Genomic DNA, 20,703 nt, shown 5'->3' on the forward strand with positions numbered 1-20,703 from the left:
ACAGCAACATCTTGGATTTTACAAGCACCCAATTATCTGACAGCATTGACATCAATATATATCTATCGTCCCACTCTTCTGAGATTCATGTACTAACACAAGACGTTCAACCCTAATGAGACTCCACTATCATAGGGTTAGCATGGCGCATCACCATCGCTTGAGACCAACATAGAACTTACGTAAGATAACAGACAACATAATAATATTATAACACTTTAAATATTTGTGATTAGTTAAAATTGTATAAATCTCTTAATAAGGTTGCCATAGCAACTGCAATGTGCATTCAGTCCTGAAATCGTTAAGAATAAGTTGGATGTTCACAGTTTACAAAAACATTCGATCCCAGGACTGCACACGAGTGCTAAAGCATAAAGAAACACAAGGGATTCTGCGATGGATTTATGCAGAAATATTTGGCACTAGTGACACTGACTTTAGGGGTTGGAACTACACAGACATCAGCGACACTTGATCTAGGAGGTAGAACTAACCAGGAAAGTCATATATACAGGATGATCCGTAACTAATGCCATTAATTTCAGGAGGTTGTTCTTGGAGATATTTCAAACAAAAAAGTTTAATACAATTTTGATAGTTTTTTGCTTCCTTTTCGAGATAAAGATTGTTTTATATGAAACATTTCACAACGTGTTTTGGGAAAGCCATTGATTTAATTCCCAACATGCTCAGTCAATTTAAGAGAGCAGTGTATTGTGATAATAAATGATTGAAAGAATTTTAGTTTTGTCCTTTAAATGTGCAGAAATTTGATCCGAACAAATGTAACGTTTTGTTCTACAAAGGAATTTTTCAATCTTGACTGAGCATATTGGGAATTAAATCAATGGCTTTCCCAAAACACGCTATGAAATGTTTCATATAAAATAATTTTTACCTCGAAAAGAAACAAAAACGAGCAAAATTGTGTTAAATTTTTGTTTGAAATGTCTCAAAGAATAACCCCCGAAATTAATGACATTACTTAGGTTCATTCTGTATAAGCTTATAGAGTGTTTTAAAAATCATTCAGTATTTTGATAAGTGATAGTATTCATCAAAACAAGAAGAAAATGTATAATAAACATGAGTCCTAAAATTAAATTTTGTACGAAACAAGGACTTTGAAATTGGTCTTGTAAGAACAGCATATCTTTTTAATGTGAGATCTTTGCTTGTTTCTTATTGGGTAGACAGAGTCATATCGGAAATGCAGTAAACAAAAGGGTAACAAGGTGTGATTGCCTACGAAACTGGGCCAGAAGGATGTGTTACAATGAATGAAAATCACATTGAGCATGTGCTATGATGTTGTTGAACAAGCACTCATATCTGGAAGATGTTAATTTTAGGTTCCAAGTTTATTAGACTCTTCGTCTTGTTCTGATAAATACTGCCACCTCTCAAAATATTGCATTCTTTTTAAACTCCCTGTATATGGTTTTGGCTCTAGAATTACCTGCACCACCGCCAGACTTCACTACTATTCTACAAATACACAGAACTAGACAAACTTGCACTAAAAGCCAGAACTAATTATACAGAAACACTAGCGACATATATATTCACTTCTACAACTAAACACTTTCGCTAGAGTCTAGAGCTACCTAGAAATGCTAGCGATGTGTCAGTTCGGTTCTAGAAAAACAGCCACGCTAATGATATAGCATTACAGGAGGTATTCAAAAGGAATATCCTACTAGTGACACTGCGATAGGGTTCAGAACTAAAAGTACAGACTAGCAACAATTACGCTAAGAGCCAAAACTACACATTGACCATTTGAGATAAGATCTAGGCTTACAGCTTGTCCAAGTCAAGTCTGCGAGTGAGGATATCGGGATGGAACGTAGAGGCAAAACATAGTTGCCACATAGGTCACTTGACGCTCAGATTTCAACGTGTGCACATCGTTTAAAATACACTACGGAGCGCACGGATTTTTTGTCCTTGTCTTCAGATAAAGGCAACAGTTACGCTGCCTCCCCCCTCATGCAACTTTCTCCACGCTTGCCAATCAGAACGCCAAGCCTCACTGTCAAGCAGAAGTAGAAGTACAGTCTATTTCAAAGCGTCTTAAATTGTTACCGCTCTATGATCTGAAGCGCAGTAGGAAAACTTTGCTGTCATATGAGACTGTACTGGTCTCCTCTCGTTACCGCCTCCTTTCACTACAGAACTGCCTCCAACTTCCCCTCTCGGCTCGCAGACTTGACTTGGTCGAGTTGTACACAGGACTAGCACTATTTTGCTAGCAGCTGGAACACTAACGACACTTGCGTCAGAACTACATAGCAACAATACTGACAATCAGATAAGATCTAGATGTCTACCAATATTTGCGCTGAAACCCAGAAATAACAAACATTAGCGACAATGTTCTCTGTTCTTCCGTAAGTGCACACGTACACTAGAGCTGCCAGGCTCTCACTTCAGATCCAGACGAACCCCCAGTACAGCAGGTTGAAGAGGATGAAGCAGGCTGGGAAGAATACCCTGCTCCTTCTGTCTATCCACTGGGCGATCTGCTGGGGCGTCATCGTGGTGAACCCGGCGTTAGTGCCCGGGTTGTTGGGTGACCCGGGCGTCGGCACAGGTATCACCACGTCCGTGTACCCGGGGCCGTCCTTCGATACCGTGCTAGGGTCTGTGCGGACTGAATCTATGGAGTTCACGGTCAGGGTGTTGCTGTCGGTCTGTGGACACGAAGTAAGGCACATTGTCAGGGTGTAAATAGTACTCTAAACTGCAGCCCTCCATGTAACGTTTCTTTTAAACTACAGAGACTATTCATAGATGATAAGGTGATAAATTGTAGTGAGGAAAATTTACTACATTTTACAAAGTTTAATGAAAATGTCCCCTTAGTGCAGATAATATATATTTACTTACCTATCTACTTACTTACTTACTTACTTACTGGCTTTTAAGGAACCCGGAGGTTCATTGCCGCCCTCACATAAGCCCGCCATCGGTCCCTATCCTGAGCAAGATTAATCCAGTCATATCCCACCTCCCTCAAATACATTTTAATATTAGCCTCCCATCTACGTCTCGGCCTCCCCAAAGGTATTTTCCCTTCGCGTCTCCCAACTGACACTCTATATGCATTTCTGTATTCACCCATACGTGCTACATGCCCTGCCCATCTCAAACGTCTGGATTTAATGTTCCTAATTATGTCAGGTGAAGAATACAATGCGTGCAGTTCTGCGTTGTGTAACTTTCTCCATTCTCCTGTAACTTCATCCCTCTTAGCCCCAAATATTTTCCTAAGAACCTTATTCGCAAACACCCTTAACATCTTCCTCTCTCAAAGTGAGAGTCCAAGTTTCACAACCATACAGAACAACCGGTAATATATATATATATATATATATATATATATATATATATATATATATATATATATATTTTAATAGTTTTTTTTTTTCTATGAAGAAACTGAAAACGGGTTTTCCATCCATCATAGTACACACAAGTCTTTGGTTTGTGAAGGTACAGTCATTGAGTTAGTTGTGACCTCTCGTACAGTATGAGTTCCATTGCACTCCTCATTGTTTTGTTTATTATAATGATATTGCGACACATTTTTGAACAGGCAATGAAGAGGTGAAATGACTAATTTAATGAATCACAGTAGTTTGTGCCATCTAAAGATATGAAGTTGTTACTCTTATCGTCCACACCTGTGGAGTAACGGTCAGCGCGTCTGGCCGCGAAACCAGGCGGCCCGGGTTCGATTCCCGGTCGGGACAAGTTACCTGGTTGAGGTTTTTTCCGGGGTTTTTCTTCAACCCAATATGAGCAAATGCTGGGTAACTTTCGGTGTTGGATCCCGTACTCATTTCACCGGCATTATCACCTTCATCTCATTCAGACGCTAAATAACCTGAGATGTTGATAAAGCGTCGTAAAATAACCTACTAAAGAAAACATAATTTTTGTTTGAAAGGATTTTTCATTTGGCGGCCAAGAAAAAAATTGATTTGACTGACCAAGATAAATGAGACACCCTGTATATCACGTCCTAAACATTATTATTAGAACTAAAAACTAGATAATGTCATCTATAGGGTATGAACTTTGCTGCCATTCCACTGAGCACTGATCGGATCGGACTGCAGATATACTCACGGGGCCGAGGTAGAACTTGAGGTCGTTGGTGGAGTCGGTCTGCACAACAGAGGGCCATGACTGGCAGCGGTCGATGCTGGTGTTGGATCCGTGCATCTGCTTTCGGCTCATCTGCGGCGTTAGGGTGGATTTCAGGATGTACTTGCTGTTAACTTTCTTGAGCTCCACGTTCTTCCTGTGGACCACAACCACAAAGAAGCTCAGATGTAAAAATTCCATTGTATATTTCAGAGTAAAGATAATTTATAACCATGAAAACATAACGACGTCATTTCATCATATTTTGTGTTGTATACTTCAATGTAAAGACAACTGGTAACCATAGAAACATAACGAATTCATTTCATCATATTTTGTTGTATAGTTCTGTTTAAAGATAATTGGTAACCATGGAAAAAAGATAACTGGTAACCATGACAACATAATAACGACGTCATTTCATCATATTTTGTTGTATACTTCTGTGTAAAGATAATTGGTAACCATGGAAACGTAACAACGACGTCATTTCATCATATTTTGTTGTATTCTTCTGTGTAAAGATAACTGGTAACCATGGCAACATAAAAACGACGTCATTTCATCATATTTTGTTGTATTCTTCTGTGTAAGGATAATTGGTAACCATGGAAACATAACAACGACGTCATTTCATCATATTGTGTTATATACTTCTGTGTAAAGATAATTGGTAACCATGGAAACATAACAACGACGTCATTTCATCATATTGTGTTGTATACTTCTGTGTAAGGATAATTGGTAACCATGGAAACATAACGACGTCATTTCATCATATTGTGTTGTATACTTCTGTGTAAGGATAATTGGTAACCATGGAAACATAACAACGACGTCATTTCATCATATTGTGTTGTATACTTCTGTGTAAGGATAATTGATAACCATGGAAACATAACAACGACGTCATTTCATCATATTGTGTTGTATACTTCTGTGTAAGGATAATTGGTAACCATGGAAACATAACAACGACGTCATTTCATCATATTGTGTTGTATACTTCTGTGTAAGGATAATTGATAACCATGGAAACATAACAACGACGTCATTTCATCATATTTTGTTGTATACTTCTGTGTAAAGATAATTGGTAACCATGGAAACATAACAACGACGTCATTTCATCATATTGTGTTGTATACTTCTGTGTAAGGATAATTGGTAACCATGGAAACATAACAACGACGTCATTTCATCATATTGTGTTGTATACTTCTGTGTAAGGATAATTGATAACCATGGAAACATAACAACGACGTCATTTCATCATATTGTGTTGTATACTTCTGTGTAAGGATAATTGGTAACCATGGAAACATAACAACGACGTCATTTCATCATATTGTGTTGTATACTTCTGTGTAAGGATAATTGATAACCATGGAAACATAACAACGACGTCATTTCATCATATTTTGTTGTATACTTCTGTGTAAGGATAATTGGTAACCATGGAAACATAACAACGACGTCATTTCATCATATTGTGTTGTATACTTCAACGTAAAGATAACTGGTAACCATGGCAACATAACAACGACGACATTTCATCATATTTTGTTGTATATTTTTGTGTAAAGATAATTGGTAACCATGGAAACATAACAACGACGTAATTAGATAGCAATATTATGTTGTAGGCCTATACTCCGCTGTATGATTGTATGTTGTTTTAAAATAACGTAAACATAAACATGAAATCTTGGAGTTTGGAAACTTTCGTGCTAAAATTTTATGCTTAAATTTATGCATATATAAAATTCATTGTGAATACTTTTATTAAATTGTATAGATACGAGATTTCATGCTTACGTTATGATTATGTTTGATTTTTATTGTGAATGACGCCTAAGTTGGAACTAAAGCAATTCAGGACGTACCTTTTTATGGAGTTATTTTCTATTGCTAGTTAGGCCCTGATTTGTAGGCGTGTATTAAGTTATTAATTTTCCTTTGAAAGTTCTCCACTTACTTCCGTCTCCAAATTGTGTTGACAAAGGCGAACTCGACGAGGGATCCGAAAATGAAGGCGGTGCACACGATGAACCAGATCTCGGTGGCCTTGATGTAGGACACCTTGGGCAGGGAGCTGCCGGTGTTGCGGGTCAGGGTTATGAATGTCAGCATGGTGCTCGTGCCTGCAGAACACACGTGTAATAAAGACGCTTGAGTTGTCAGTTACGATGTTTTCCAGAACTAGTTTTCATCCTCACTAAAGCTTCTAAGGTACTAAGTTAGATAAATTGAAAATTACCCCCACCACCAACGTCCACTACATTTACCGTGCACGCAATTCCCTGTGAGAAGCACTTCGTGAATAATGTCATCATCAGTTCCGAGTGAAATGCTGAATTCTGCGGCAACAGCTCTTAACGTTCGTCGTGTGTCAGGCCAAATTCGGCTTTTACTTTTTTTTGTTATTGTGTTTTATTTTTAGTTTTTTTATTTAGGCTCAATTTTTGTTATTAAACATAAGTAATTCCTTTAATACTTAGTAGGCTAACAAGGAAAGGTCACCAAATGATCATGGATTTTCACATCTAATGTTCCCCCATACGTTCCATTTGAACTAAGAAATCTCTCTATAAATTTCTACATCCGGAGAAGGCCTAGCCTTCGAGATATGATTTTTCAAAATAATCGCTTGACTCTCATATACTCATATCTCCAATGCCATCGTGAAAAAGAAAATGTTGTTGTTGTTGTTGTTGTTGTTGTTTTCTAATGCCAGGCGTTTGACAATAAAGTCATTTGACCTCTTGCACTCCAATATTTTTCAAAGATATTATCATGGCCAGCCACTGAAGCACAGATTTTGAGGTGTTCCGAATCCATTTCTTGGTTTGAGTTGCACAATGGGCAGTTAGGGGACTGATATATTCCAATTCTATGCAGGTGTTTGGCCAAACAATCATGGCCTGTTGCCAATCTAAATGCAGCTACAGACGATTTTCGTGGTAAATCGGGAATCAACTGTGGATTATGATGCAGAGAGTTCCTTTTTTCCCTTGGGATTGTGTTATCAAATTTTGTTTGTTGAAGTCTAAGTATGTAGATTTAATAAATCTTTTCACAGAGTAATACGTAGATTCAGTAACAGGTCTGTAAGTAGCAGTGCTGCCCTTCTTTGCTAAAGCATCCGCATTCTCGTTTCCCAGGATTCCACAGTGGGATGGTATCCATTGGAATACAATTCTTTTATTGAGTGATATTAATTGAGAGAGCATTTTATTTATTTCTGCTATTTGAGATGAAGGTGTGTGTTTAGAGACTATTGATAGAATAGCTGCTTTGGAGTCTGACAATATAACTGCATTCCTAAATTTATTGATGTGGCATAGAAGATTCCTGAGACTTTCACTTATTGCAATGATTTCACCATCAAAACTTGTTGTTTAAGGCTCCAAATGTTTATGCATTGGCCTAAAAATCGAGGAAGTTTATGAAAACTCACCTCTTAAGGGGAGATTGTACTTCTATATCTTACAATGTTAAATTCCTCAATTTTGGGTGCACTTTTCTCAGAAGTTATGAAAGATAGAAATGTAGAAAAAATAGGGCATATGTAACCTACCTTTTATATTTATATAACCGGTTAAATAAATTTAAAATTCCACTGAGTGGTTGACAAAAAAAAATTGATAACATTTTTGCATTAAGAGTTACTACAATTTATTTTTTTGAACATAACCTTAATTTTTTAACCTGCTGTGTAAAATGCCATCACATTGATATTGCATACTAATTTCAGCCTTCTGGGTACAATACTTTCTGAGAAAAGTGCACCAATGTCACAAAAATAAGAAAGTGCAGAAAAATGGTGTCAAAGTTTCCATATCATACAATATTAAATTCCTCAATTTTGGGAGAACTTTTCTCAGAAGTGTTAAAAGATATAAATGTAAGAAAAATATAGCATATATAACATACTTTTATGTATAGAATTGGCTAAATAAATTTAAAATTCCACTCAGTGGTTGGCAAAAAAAAATTTCATTGACAACATTTTTTGCATTAAGAATTAGTACAATATTTTTTCTGAAGACAATTAGAAGGAATAAAATCATACACATATTAAACTACCGAAAAACGATAAAAACCAAAATTTCATTTTTTGTCAAAATTCGGTGTACAGATTCCCCTTAAGTATTTTCCAGAAGTATACTTTCCATCTGTTAGTGATCATAGCATTCTTTTGGTAGACTTGTGGACTAGTTATCGAGGTAGACAGGCTATAGCAAGAATAACTCCAGAAGATAAAACGTGGAAGTGTTAAGAATTCCAAAGCACACAACTCCGATTGTTCACGCTCTTAACATTTATGGCTTTAGGCCTTGGAAATATTTCATTCGGAAGTTCTCCGATAGTGTTTTGTTACTTGGCACGAATATTATGTTGCATCAGAGAGATAATTTGATAAAATTGCAGTCCTTCACACATAATCAGCTTTCATTTAATAGATATGTAAATATATTTAAATATGGCTGGCATAAAGCCTGGTACCTTGACAATAAATCTGAAAAATTAGTCACTCCTGTAGAATTCTGTTTTCATGTTCATATATAGAACAGGTCTAGAGCTGACTGTTATTGTTGTTGTTGTTGTTGTTTAGTCATCTGTCCAGAGACAGATTTGAAACTCACAGGTGATACCAATAAGGCACCACTTATGAAACAACTAAGTCAAGAGAAACCTCTTTTTATGGAAATGTTCGTGGTGCAAAGTTCCACTGTCTTTTGAGCATTTTTAGAACGATTTTCACTACTGTGTTCAATACAGTGAGTAATTTCAAATATGCTTACATTTCCTATCATTTCTTCATAGACTGTTATAAAGTCAATTTCATGAATATTATCTATCTGATATGTCATTTTCATAAATTATTATTTAAGCATATTTTGGCAGTACCGTATGCAGCTAGATGGTATTTATTGCCTTTATGTCTAGCACATACATAGCACGTTTGCATTATCAGTTACAGTTCTGGATTGAAGATTTTGAAAAAATCATATCTCAAAAACCAGGCCTTTTCCGGAGGTAGAAATTTATAGTGAGGTATCTTATTTCAAATGGAACGTATATAGGGAAAATCGTTGTGAAAATCCATTATCACTTGCTAATATTCCCTTGTAAGTCCTGTTCTCTTCTAAATCTCGCCTAAGATTCATGGTTAAGAAATTTAATTATATTTTCAAAGTGTATTATTTGGTATTACATTGGTGACTTCAATGCAAGTATAGACTACTAACATTTTTATTTCGTATTATAATAATAATTATATTGATACACTTTTAAACTTTCACTGAAAACAATGACAGTGATCAAATAAATACGACCACTATTATTATTATTAGTATTATTATTATTATTATTATTTTGAAAAAGTTACATAATACAGAACTGCACGCATTGTATTCTTCACCTGACATAATTAGGAACATTAAATCCAGACGTTTGAGATGGGCAGGGCATGTAGCACGTATGTGCGAATTCAGAAATGCATATAGAGTGTTAGCTGGGAGGCCGGAGGGAAAAAGACCTTTGGGGAGGCCGAGACGTAAATGGGAAGATAATATTAAAACAGATTCGAGGGAAGTGGGATATGATGATAGAGACTGGATTAATCTTGCTCAGGATAGGGACCGATGGCGGGCTTACGTGAGGGTGGCAATGAACCTCCGGGTTCCTTAAAAGCCAGTAAGTAAGTATTATTATTATTATTATTATTATTATTATTATTATTATTATTATTATTATTCTGTAGTCGCATTGTTCAGTAATATTTTGCCTAATTCTGACTGTGTTTGTAATAAAACTTAATATTTTCGTTATTAATTAATGAATTAATATAGTGTTTATTTATTTCTTCATTTATTTTCTATCAGCTATATGTATTTGGCATAGTTAAATCTAACACACTAGATGGTTCTAGTCATATATATTCCTAAATTTTTTTTGACTCTCGTTCAGAATATGAGACGTTGCAGATACTGTATTAGGGACGAACTCGCAATGGAGATTCTTTGTCCAGTTTGCTCTAGTATCGTCTCATATAATAGGCCATGCCAGGCAATAAAATATAATATTGGGTAGTATTGTGTAAAATAAATATCTTATCCAATAATAATAATAATAATAATAATAATAATAATAATAATAATAATAATAATAATAGTAATAATAATAATATACATTTTTTACCAATGCCACCACGTTGTCATTTGACATTTCTGGTCTCTCCTGACAATGGCTTATTTGTAACCCACTTCTAAGATTGGGGCGCCTGGAAGACAGAGTTACATTACCCCGATGATATTATGATATGATGATTATGAAGTGCCAGTAGAGGTCTTAAACTTAAACCTAAGGCTAACCTAATTTGCAAACCATTGACGAACACGGGAACATTCCCCTTTAAGGAAAAATTCCTGTGTTCTAATTGGGAATCGAACTCGGGACTTCATGAACTGTAGTCAGAAGCTCTGACCACTAGCCCATGAGGCTGGTCTAATAATAATAATAATAATAATAATAATAATAATAATAATAATTTCCTTTTTATTAATTAATTATTTATTTTTATGCGTAAAATACAATTTTATTTCATTTTTCTCGCATAAATTTACTCTCAACCAAAGTTGCTTGTAATTCTATAGGTAAAATGGAAAGTTCTTGTGGCATTACCTAAGGTAATATGGTATATTTAGGTTAACTATACAATAGTATGGCTACATTACCATATCGTGTCAATTTATGATCGCTTTCGGTCAGTTTGGTACGTATCACTCACCCAGAGTGGTTCGTCCGGGCACCGCATTGGGGTCCAGCCAGAAGGACACCCAGGACACCACGACGAGCAGGATGCTGGGCACGAAGTAGTCCATGATGTAGTGCCCCACCTCCCGGGCCAGCTCGAAGCGCACGGTCAGCGCGCTGTAGTTACCACCTGCAACCACCGGTGGTAAAGTGCAACCGTACTCTGCCCGCAGACTTTAAAACCTGCTGTTTGACAACGTTGTATCAACTGCATGGTTACCTAGCGTCACGGCGAGATGTTATTTAGCGAGATGAGGCCGAAGATTCGCCATAGATTACCTGACATTTCCCTTACAGTTGGAGAAAACCTCGGAAAAATCTCGTAAATGTGTAAAATCATTTAAAATGGGAAAATGAATATGGATGTACAGATAGTGAACTATATGTAGACTATGTATGTATGTATGTATGTATTTTTTTTATTTTATTGGGTTATTTTACGACGCTGTATCAACATCTCAGGTTATTTGAGAGGACCACCCTGAAAGATTGCCGCAGGTAAGCTGTTCCAGTCTACTATTGTGCGGTTAACAAAGGAAAATTTTGCCACGTCCGTTCTTTGTTTTCTACATTTAAACTTCCTAATATGATCAGCCCTGCCTAAGTATGATGGTGTTGCTAATCTAGCATTGATATCGGTCCATGCTTCGTGTCCCATTTGTGCCTTGAACAATGCGGTGAGTCTGGTTTTTCGTCGCCTTGATTTGAGAAGTTCCCACCCTAAGTCTTTCATTATCTCCTCACCATGTCCCTTCCCCATTTTGACATATTTTGCTGCCTTGCGTTGGACCTTTATATGATTAACATCAAAGAGAAACAACAGTATAAATATACCGAGAGAAAAATAAAACCTATATTGTTGAAAGTATGTTAATATACAGTAGACCTACAGGGTGTACTGTAAGTAATGCCACTAAATTCAGGGAGTTATTCTTTGAGATGTTTCAAACAAAAAGGATTAATACAATTTTGCTCGTTTTTGCTTCCTTTTCGAGATAAAAATTGTTTTATATGAAACATTTCATAGTGTGTTTTGGGAAAGCCATTGGTTTAATTCCCAATACGCTCAGTCAATTTAAGAGAACGGTGTATTATGTTAATGAATGATTGAAAGAATATTTTAGTTTTGTCCTTTAAATGTGCAGAAATTTGATCCGAACAAATGTAACTTTTCGTTCTGAAAAGGAATTTTAAAATTTCTGCACATTTTGCACATTTAGAGGACAAAAATAAAATTCTTTATGATCGACCATGCCGAAATGTAGTAATTATACACCTGGTAGTAGCCCTTTAATGCACCTCATTAAAGTACACCTATTCATTAACGTTCAGTTGTTCAGCCAATGAGAAATCACCATTGTACCATTATAAAACCGCAAGTATCGATTATTCTCGGATATGCAATCGAAAGACAACTAGCGAAACGTCACGGAGGCTGGAAATCCAATACTGTCGCAGAAGGTTATGTTCTGTTATAAAAATTAGCGTTAATTGTAAATAATATTCAAATAAATTCAATTTGTCATCTCGTTTTTCAATTCTAAATCAATTTCCAGGTTATATCAAGACTAATGTTCATCTTATTTTCTACGTTATATCAAGGTCAATGACATTCGTCCCTATGAAAAAATCAATACTTTCGCGTCTGCGCACATCTCACAATTTAGAAGGTCAGTTCCGCTTTTCACTTACATAACCATAACATGAATAGGCCAACTTATGAATAATTTCAAGTTAGAAATATGGTCGAGCATAACAAGTCGTATGAAACTTGCCTATAATGGTAATTAAGACGCTCGTATGAAAATTATGAAACTCGCTTGCGCTCGTTTCATAAACAAACATACTCGCATCTTAATTACTACCATTATAGGCTCGTTGCATAATGTACTATTCAATCATTTGTTATAATATATTGCTCTCTTAAATCAATGGCTTTCCCAAAACACGCTGTGTAATGTTTCATATAAAACAATTTTTATCTCGAAAAGGAAGCAAAAACGATCAAAATTCTATTAAACTTTTTTGTTTGAAACATCTCAAAGAATAACCCCCTGAAATTAATAACATTACTTACAATTCATCCTGTATATCAACACACACCTTTCCATTATTATACCCCTATAATAAAATTTAATGTCTACAAATAAAATAAATAAGTTATATTTGAAGACTGTATAAACAACAATATTTTTCTCTCAAAGAAGAGTCTGTATTCAGTATCTCAAAATTTACATAAGAATCCCTTTTTTAAATTCATTATTAATAAAAAAAATAAAAGAAACAAAAACCCACCGGCGTGGCTCAGTCGGTTAAGGCGCTTGCCTGCCGGCCTGAAGTTGCGCTCGGGCGCGGGTTCGATCCCCGCTTGGGCTGATTGCCTGGTTGGGTTTTTCCGAGGTTTTCCCCAACAGTAAGGTGAATGCCAGGTAATCTATGGCGAATCCTCGGCCTCATCTCGCCAAACACCATCTAGCTATCACCAATCTCATCGATGCTAAATAACCTCGTAGTTGATACAGCGTCGTTAAATAACCAACTAAAAATAAAAACAAAACTAAATTGTCTAACGAATGCAAAAGTGAATTCGCAATCATAAATGCTAGTTTTATTTTGATTTTAAAACTAAATCCTCTTTTGCGTTTTTCTAAAAACATTATTTTGCCACATGGTCCCTTTTTCTACCTAACATCTCAATTCTATTAATTCTAGTGTAATTTTTATTATTTTATGTCAGAAGGAAAATTCTCTAATTAGAGTAGCATTATACAAAAATATATATAACAATATTGTCGATTGATATAATAAATTTTGGGATTGAGTTGGTCTTATTGTTGCCATGGCAACCAGTTTTATTTAGATCTATAACATTAAGTTCGGATACTAATTCTGGTATCACAGCAGGCTTTGCAATGTTCTTTCGCTCCCTGCAGATATCTTTAAAAAAAGTAAATTACGAAAGTAACTCCTGTCTTTTGTTTAACTGAATTATTAGCTTTGTTAGCCTAGAAACATGAATGTTTTACGTCGCGTCGTTGCTGTCGTGTCTATGTGAACCTAGCTTGAGTGTTTCACGTGAACTACTACACTCACCGAACTTGCCATAGTATTTTGAGTGCACTCCGAAGGTCGTGCTGATGTCCTGAGTCAGCGAGGAGTTGCTAACGCTGAAGTTGGACCTGAGGTTCACCAGGCGGTATTCGGTGAGGTGCAGGTCCTTGTTCACGGTCACAGGGGAGTCCAGTTCCCAGGACAGCTTCAGCTCGCTTGTGTTGTGCGTCCCTGAAATGAAATTGAACAATGGCTGCTGGAATACGTCAAGTTGTTGTACCTAAAATAAATGCAACTCGTGTCAAATTAAAAAATGACGATTCGTTTATTTTTTATTTGAGTTCCTATTCTTGCAGGTAAAACACTAATAAATTATCAGTGGCGGCTCGAGATATATTTACATCCCTGTTCTTTAAGGGTGCAGCACACATTAAATTTAACAGCGTCGGCTAATGCATTTCAGTTCCTGTATTTGAAAGTGCAACAAATTGAAGTTAATAGTGGCGGCTCGTGTATTTCAGTTCGTTTCTTTGAAAACTGTACAGAAATCGAGTTTGACAGCGTCTGTTGGTGTTCTTAAATTCGCAAATAAAGAAATTAGCAGTTTATCATAGCGTATTTGGGTTCATGACTTTCAAAGTGCAATACAATCAGAACTCGTGACATTACATGCAGTATTTAAACTATTCAATAAATGTTAGATGGATTACATATACAGGAGGTTGTTTAATAGTTTTCATTCCACACTTAGGTGAGAGTTGGGTAGTATCGGACATCGGGTAATATCGGACAGTGCGTTTCTTTCATCTACCATCATATGGCAGTACCTGAATGACATGGTTACGTTTCTGTATGCGACATCACAGAAACGTAACCATGTCATTCAGGTACTATAATCGTATGGTAAATGAAAGAAACACACTGTATGACTTGAGGCTTTCCCGGCGTTTGATGTAGAATAACTCTTCTCGGGTTCTGAGCCAGGTGAGTTGGAGATTTGCTTCCAAGCTTTCGACGGCTACCTCTGCCATCTTCTTCAGGGAATGAAGTGATGTGGGACCATATATATATATATATATATATATATATATACCGGCTAGACATGGTCCCACATCACTTCATTCCCTGAAGGAGATGGCAGAGCTAGCCGTCGAAAGCTTGGAAGTAATCTCCAACTCACCTGGCTGAGAACCCGACAAGAATTATTTTAAGAAACACACTGTTCGATATTACCCGATGTACGATACTACCCAACTCTCCCCTATGTTCATTTTTAACAAAACACTAGTTATATTTTGATTTTTAAATATAAAATTAATTAATTCGATAGGTGACATTCAACTCTCGTTTCTATTTCAAAACGAAAAATGAATTAATTCTATAGCTGTTATTCAGTTTTTATTTTGAATGTCAAATAATGTGAAATCAGTCACTCTATAACTGTCAGTCAACGTTTAATGTTGTTGTTGTTGTTGTTGTTTTGTTGTTGTTCACTAATCCTGAGTTCTTGGCAATAAAGTCATTAACTAACTTTCTCTAATATTTTTCACACATAGTGGATATAATTAGATACAAGGACTGGACATCTGATAAAATGTTGTATTATTTATTTTCATTTTTATCTGAATTAGTTTAATATTTGTATTATGTACTATGGAATTGTGTTCTTTGTTATTTATACTTCGTTTTTGTAGGCAGCCTACAATGGTGAGAAGTATTCAATAAATTAATATTTACGTTTTTTAAGTATAAAATTATTTTAATTTATAACTGACAGTCTACTTTTTTAATGTAAAAAGAATTCTCTCAATAGTTATATGACAACTACTTTTATTCCATTTCGATTGCTGCCAGTCTTCATTTTTATTGTCACTGTTAAAAATAAAATGATTTAATTCCAAAATCCATTTAATCTACCAGCCAACAGTCTAATTTTAATGCTGTTTAAATGTAAAATGAATTCATTACATCCTTTAATTTTTATTTATAATTGTAAAATCAATTCATTCTGTAGTTTTCACTGTAATTCTATACTAATCTTTTTTTTTAAATACATTGAATTCATTCGATAGCTTTCATTTCATTTTTATCCTGATTTATGTAGGCTACATATAGAATTAATGCCTTTCATTGTTTTCAAAACAATAAATCAATTCAAGAGTTTGTAAAATTGAATATTAATGCATAATGTTTCTTGTTCATTATTTCTTTGTGCGATAACATAGCCTTAAGGATACAACCGGCCATCTCTGTTGTTAATGGTTCAGTCTTAAATAATAACTAAGGGCCATAGACTATTCATAGACATTCTTAGCGTGGGCTTCCGGTGGATGATCGCGAACTAACGTTTTTTGTATTCATAAACTAGTGTTAGCGATATGATATGATATGAATCCTGTACAAGTAATCAGTCGATAGCCGGGGCTAGTTTAGCACGCTCGTAGCGCGGGCTAGCGAAATGTCTATGAATAACACCCTAAGAAACATTTGACGCTTGTCAAGTTGAAGACACTTACAGCTTTCCAGAACCAGAGGACATTGTTGCTGGTCGAATGGAAATTTCTGTAGGTTCATGAGGCAGAACAGAGTCACCTTCATCCTGCAAAAACAAACAACAATGGCAATTACATGACGTGAAAAAAGAACATTGATTTGCGTACCTGTACCTTATTGGGCTTACATTTCTATGTAAATATTTATACATTCAATTCTTTGTTGCGATACGTAATAGGATGAAAGTAGGCCTAATATAACTGTGCAGATTTTAACAGCTTATTTCTTGGATAGAGTGCAAAATAAATTATAATACCTTGTTAGTAACAGATGAATATTTTTCTCAGAATAAAATAATATTCCCCTAAATTTTCCTCGATAAGTAGGCCTACTATCCATGAGAAGATTAACTCCATATGTCGATGAAATTATTGGGGATCTCAGTGCGGTTTTAAGCGTAATAGATCGACTATTGATCAGATATTTTGTAGACTATTCGACAGATAATGGAGAAAAAATGGGTGTATAAGGGTACAGTACATCAGTTATTCATAGATTACAAAAAGGCATATGACTCGGTTAAGAGAGAAGTTTTATAAGATATTCTCATTGAATTTGGTATTCCCAAGAAGCTAGTTCGATTAATTAAAATGTGTCTCAGTGAAACGTACAGCAGAGTCCGTATAGGTCAGTTTCTGTCAGATGCGTTTCCAATTCACTGCGGGCTAAAGCAAGGAGATGCACTATCACCTTTACTTTTTAACTTCGCTCTAGAGTATGCCATTAGGAAAGTTCAGGATAACAGAGAGGGTTTGGAATTGAACGGGTTACATCAGCTGCTTGTCTATGCGGATGACGTGAATATGTTAGGAGAAAATACACAAACGATTAGGGAAAACACGGGAATTTTACTGGAAGCAAGTAAAGAGATAGGTTTGGAAGTAAATCCCGAAAAGACAAAGTATATGATTATGTCTCGTGACCAGAATATTGTACGAAATGGAAATATAAAAGTTGGAAATTTATCATTTGAAGAGGTGGAAAATTGAAATATCTTGGAGCAACAGTAACAAATATAAATGACACTCGGGAGGAAATTAAACACAGAATAAATATGGGAAATGCCTGTTATTATTCGGTTGAGAAGCTTTTATCATCCAGTCTGCTGTCAAAAAATCTGAAAGTTATAATTTATAAAACAGTTATATTACCGGTTGTTCTGTATGGTTGCGAAACTTGGGATTGTCTAACAGCTTACCTTGCAGAGAGGATGACAGTGCCATCTGGTTCCAAAGTCAAAAGCATGTCTTTCTTGTCTGCCCCCATGACGACGGACTCCTGCTCGTTCACCAGGTAGACGTGAGGCGTCCACAGACGATCCCTGAAACAATATAATACAACAGCCTGAACATCTCAAGTAATACAGAGTGCTTATACAGGGTGTTTTGGTTGAGTCTATACAGGAGCTGGGAACCTGTTCTACAGAAGAAAAAAAATAGTTACACATATTTCTTTATTATTTATGCATTTAAAAATAAGAACATTTCCTATTCGATTTCGTATTTTTATTTTATTAAATTTATTTTAATCTGGAAAAATGTAGACTTGTTGTTTGTTTTCTTAGGGAGGAAACACGTAGGCCTACAAATTCCAAGAAAAATATGTCCGAATAAGGAATTATTGGGAACGCTAATAATAAATTTTAACTACACCTACCTTGGATATTCATGATCATTTTCATAGAGGGCTTTCATTTCAAAACTTCTCATTCTAAATAACAATCTAGGTTTCTTTCAATTTTTAAACTTAATTTAAACAAAAAGCACGTCAATTTAGATTTTGACGGTGGAGTTAAAATTAATATTTTAGGTTTCATCCTCGACTCCCTTTGAAATTTTAAATAGCATCCCTATATTATGATACTTGAATTTAAAAAAAAAAATATTCAGTATTGTTTCAACATCTTATTCATTTGTTCTCACATCATTTGTTTTCTATCGTCGCCTGGCAACCTGGATTGATGTTATTGCTGATTAGAGCTGAAGAGAATAAAGCTACAAAGACTATTGTTGATTACAGGTTATTTCAGGCTGTAACACAAACTAATATTAAGGAATATTATGTTTGTACGAGTATATTAGAAACTTATTCCTTAAACATTTAAAACATCACACTTCATCCTCGGGCTAGCGTCTCTTACCCGCGGATAAGACATTGCATTATCGCGCATCCGTGGCTGATGGCAGGTATGCTTTCTTCCCCTGCACGATAGTGCATATTCCGATACACTCCTTACCCATTACCCATTTCAGCGAGTGCTGACGACCACTGGTATAGAAGCTAATAAAAGTCGAAGATTGGATTTACGTTATTTATATATGGCTTTGATACTATGGCATTGTTCATTGAAAGCTCTTATTTACAGCTGAAACAAAATAATTATTATTTTTTTTTGTTCTTGTCATCATCTTTTATTGTTCCCTGAATCCAAGGAAAGTCTTAGGAGAAGCGTTAGTGCGTAGAGAAAGCAAAACCGAAGTAAGAAATCATGACTGGTATAGATAGCAGTGGCAACAATGCTCGTTGAATATGTTACATAGGAGTAAGTATGGCAACATCGGTTGTCGCCTCCGTCCTGCAATTGACCTTAGTAGGAGGAGATAAAATAATCATCATGTAATCTAATTTGATAAAATGCATTTAGATGTATCTACAATCCAGAGTGGAAAACATGCATGGCTTCCTTGTTGCATACTGAACACCTACGACGTAGAAAACCTCGTCTTATGAATATTAAAAATGGCTTGACAAGAAACCTTATGAAAGAGAACGTAACGCGGTGCTACATTTAATACATCATTTCCGTCCTATGAAAGTAATTCGATACAGCATTCGTTTGTTGTCTTGCGTCAGCAACAGAGGGGGCTTTGAGACCATTTAGTTCTGTCCCATAATAACATTTATGTCTCCCTCATCTGCTTTTGGGTCTTCCACGGCCTCCTGGTTCGTTAATATAATGCAGAACAATTTCCGATCGCTCATCCTGCCAACATGCTGAAACTATAGTAATTGCATTAATGTTTTGGTTTCACAAACCAGAGAAATAGGGAATATAAATATCTGCGGGTTGTTGACACAACTTATAAATCTAATTTCTAAGACGATAAATACACTACAGGGCCTAATTGATTTAGTGGGAGAGATAAAGAAATCTTGTAGCAGTAAAATTTTGGAAATACCTTTTTTAAATAATTGATTAAATGGCGATCTTACTCATGTTAATTGTGTAAGCATGTGCGGAGTAAGATCGCCATTTAATCAATTATTTATATTCAAGTGTTAAAAGTAGTGTACGAAAGATTCAACATGGAATATCTTTTTTACTATTATTTTAATGTTAAGAAGAATTAAAATTTTTACATGTAAAACACACCCTTCCTTTTAAAGAAAAGAAAATTATTTGTTTATTTATTTACCTAATTATCTACTTATTCATTTATTTATTTATTTAGTAACTTATTTATTTACTTGTTTATTTATTTATATATATTTTTTATATATTCACATATTTACTTATTTAGTTATTATTTACTTATGTAGGCTATTTTATTTATTCGTTAATTTATTTATTTGTGTATTTACTTACTTACTTATGTATTTATTAATTTATTTATTTGCTTGCTTATTTATTTATTTATTTACTTAATTATTTACTTATTCATTTACTTATTTATTTATTAGTAACTTATTTACTTATATATATTTTTTTATTTATTCACATATTTAGTTATTATTTACTTATATAGGCTATTTTATTTATTCGTTAATTTATTTATTTATATATTTACTTACTTATGTATTTATTAATTTATTTATTTTCTTATTTATTTATTTACTTGTTTATTTATTTATTTCATTATTTACTTATTCATTTACTTATTCATTTATTTAGTAACTTATTTATTTATATATATTTTTATTTTTATTTATTCACATATTTACTTATTTAGATATTTACTTATGCAGGCTATCTTATTTATTTGTTAATTTATTTATTTATATATTTACTTACTTATGTATTTATTAATTTATTTATTTGATTGCTTATTAATCAATTTATTTATTTATTTATTTAATTATTTACTTATTCATTTACTTATTTATTTATTTATTTAGTAA

At 34.8% G+C, this 20,703-nt stretch overlaps 1 protein-coding gene across 1 annotated transcript in view; it reads right to left on the reverse strand.

Annotated features, from left to right (window-relative positions):
* Window positions 1-2,285: 2,285 nt before the first annotated feature.
* LOC138712401 (pH-sensitive chloride channel 2-like) overlaps window positions 2,286-20,703 on the reverse strand; it is a 99,698-nt gene continuing 81,280 nt past the window's right edge. Inside the window, exons 4-10 of the mRNA XM_069844171.1 lie at window positions 17,783-17,905; window positions 16,548-16,630; window positions 14,074-14,262; window positions 10,955-11,110; window positions 6,137-6,302; window positions 4,141-4,315; window positions 2,286-2,699 (exon numbers count right to left, since the gene is read on the reverse strand). Of these exons, the coding sequence (XP_069700272.1) occupies window positions 2,436-2,699; window positions 4,141-4,315; window positions 6,137-6,302; window positions 10,955-11,110; window positions 14,074-14,262; window positions 16,548-16,630; window positions 17,783-17,905 (1,156 nt within the window). The 3' untranslated portion in view covers window positions 2,286-2,435. The remainder of the gene's footprint in view (window positions 2,700-4,140; window positions 4,316-6,136; window positions 6,303-10,954; window positions 11,111-14,073; window positions 14,263-16,547; window positions 16,631-17,782; window positions 17,906-20,703) is intronic.

This window comes from Periplaneta americana, chromosome 2, assembly GCF_040183065.1.
Source record: "Periplaneta americana isolate PAMFEO1 chromosome 2, P.americana_PAMFEO1_priV1, whole genome shotgun sequence".
Taxonomy (NCBI): domain Eukaryota; kingdom Metazoa; phylum Arthropoda; class Insecta; order Blattodea; family Blattidae; genus Periplaneta; species Periplaneta americana.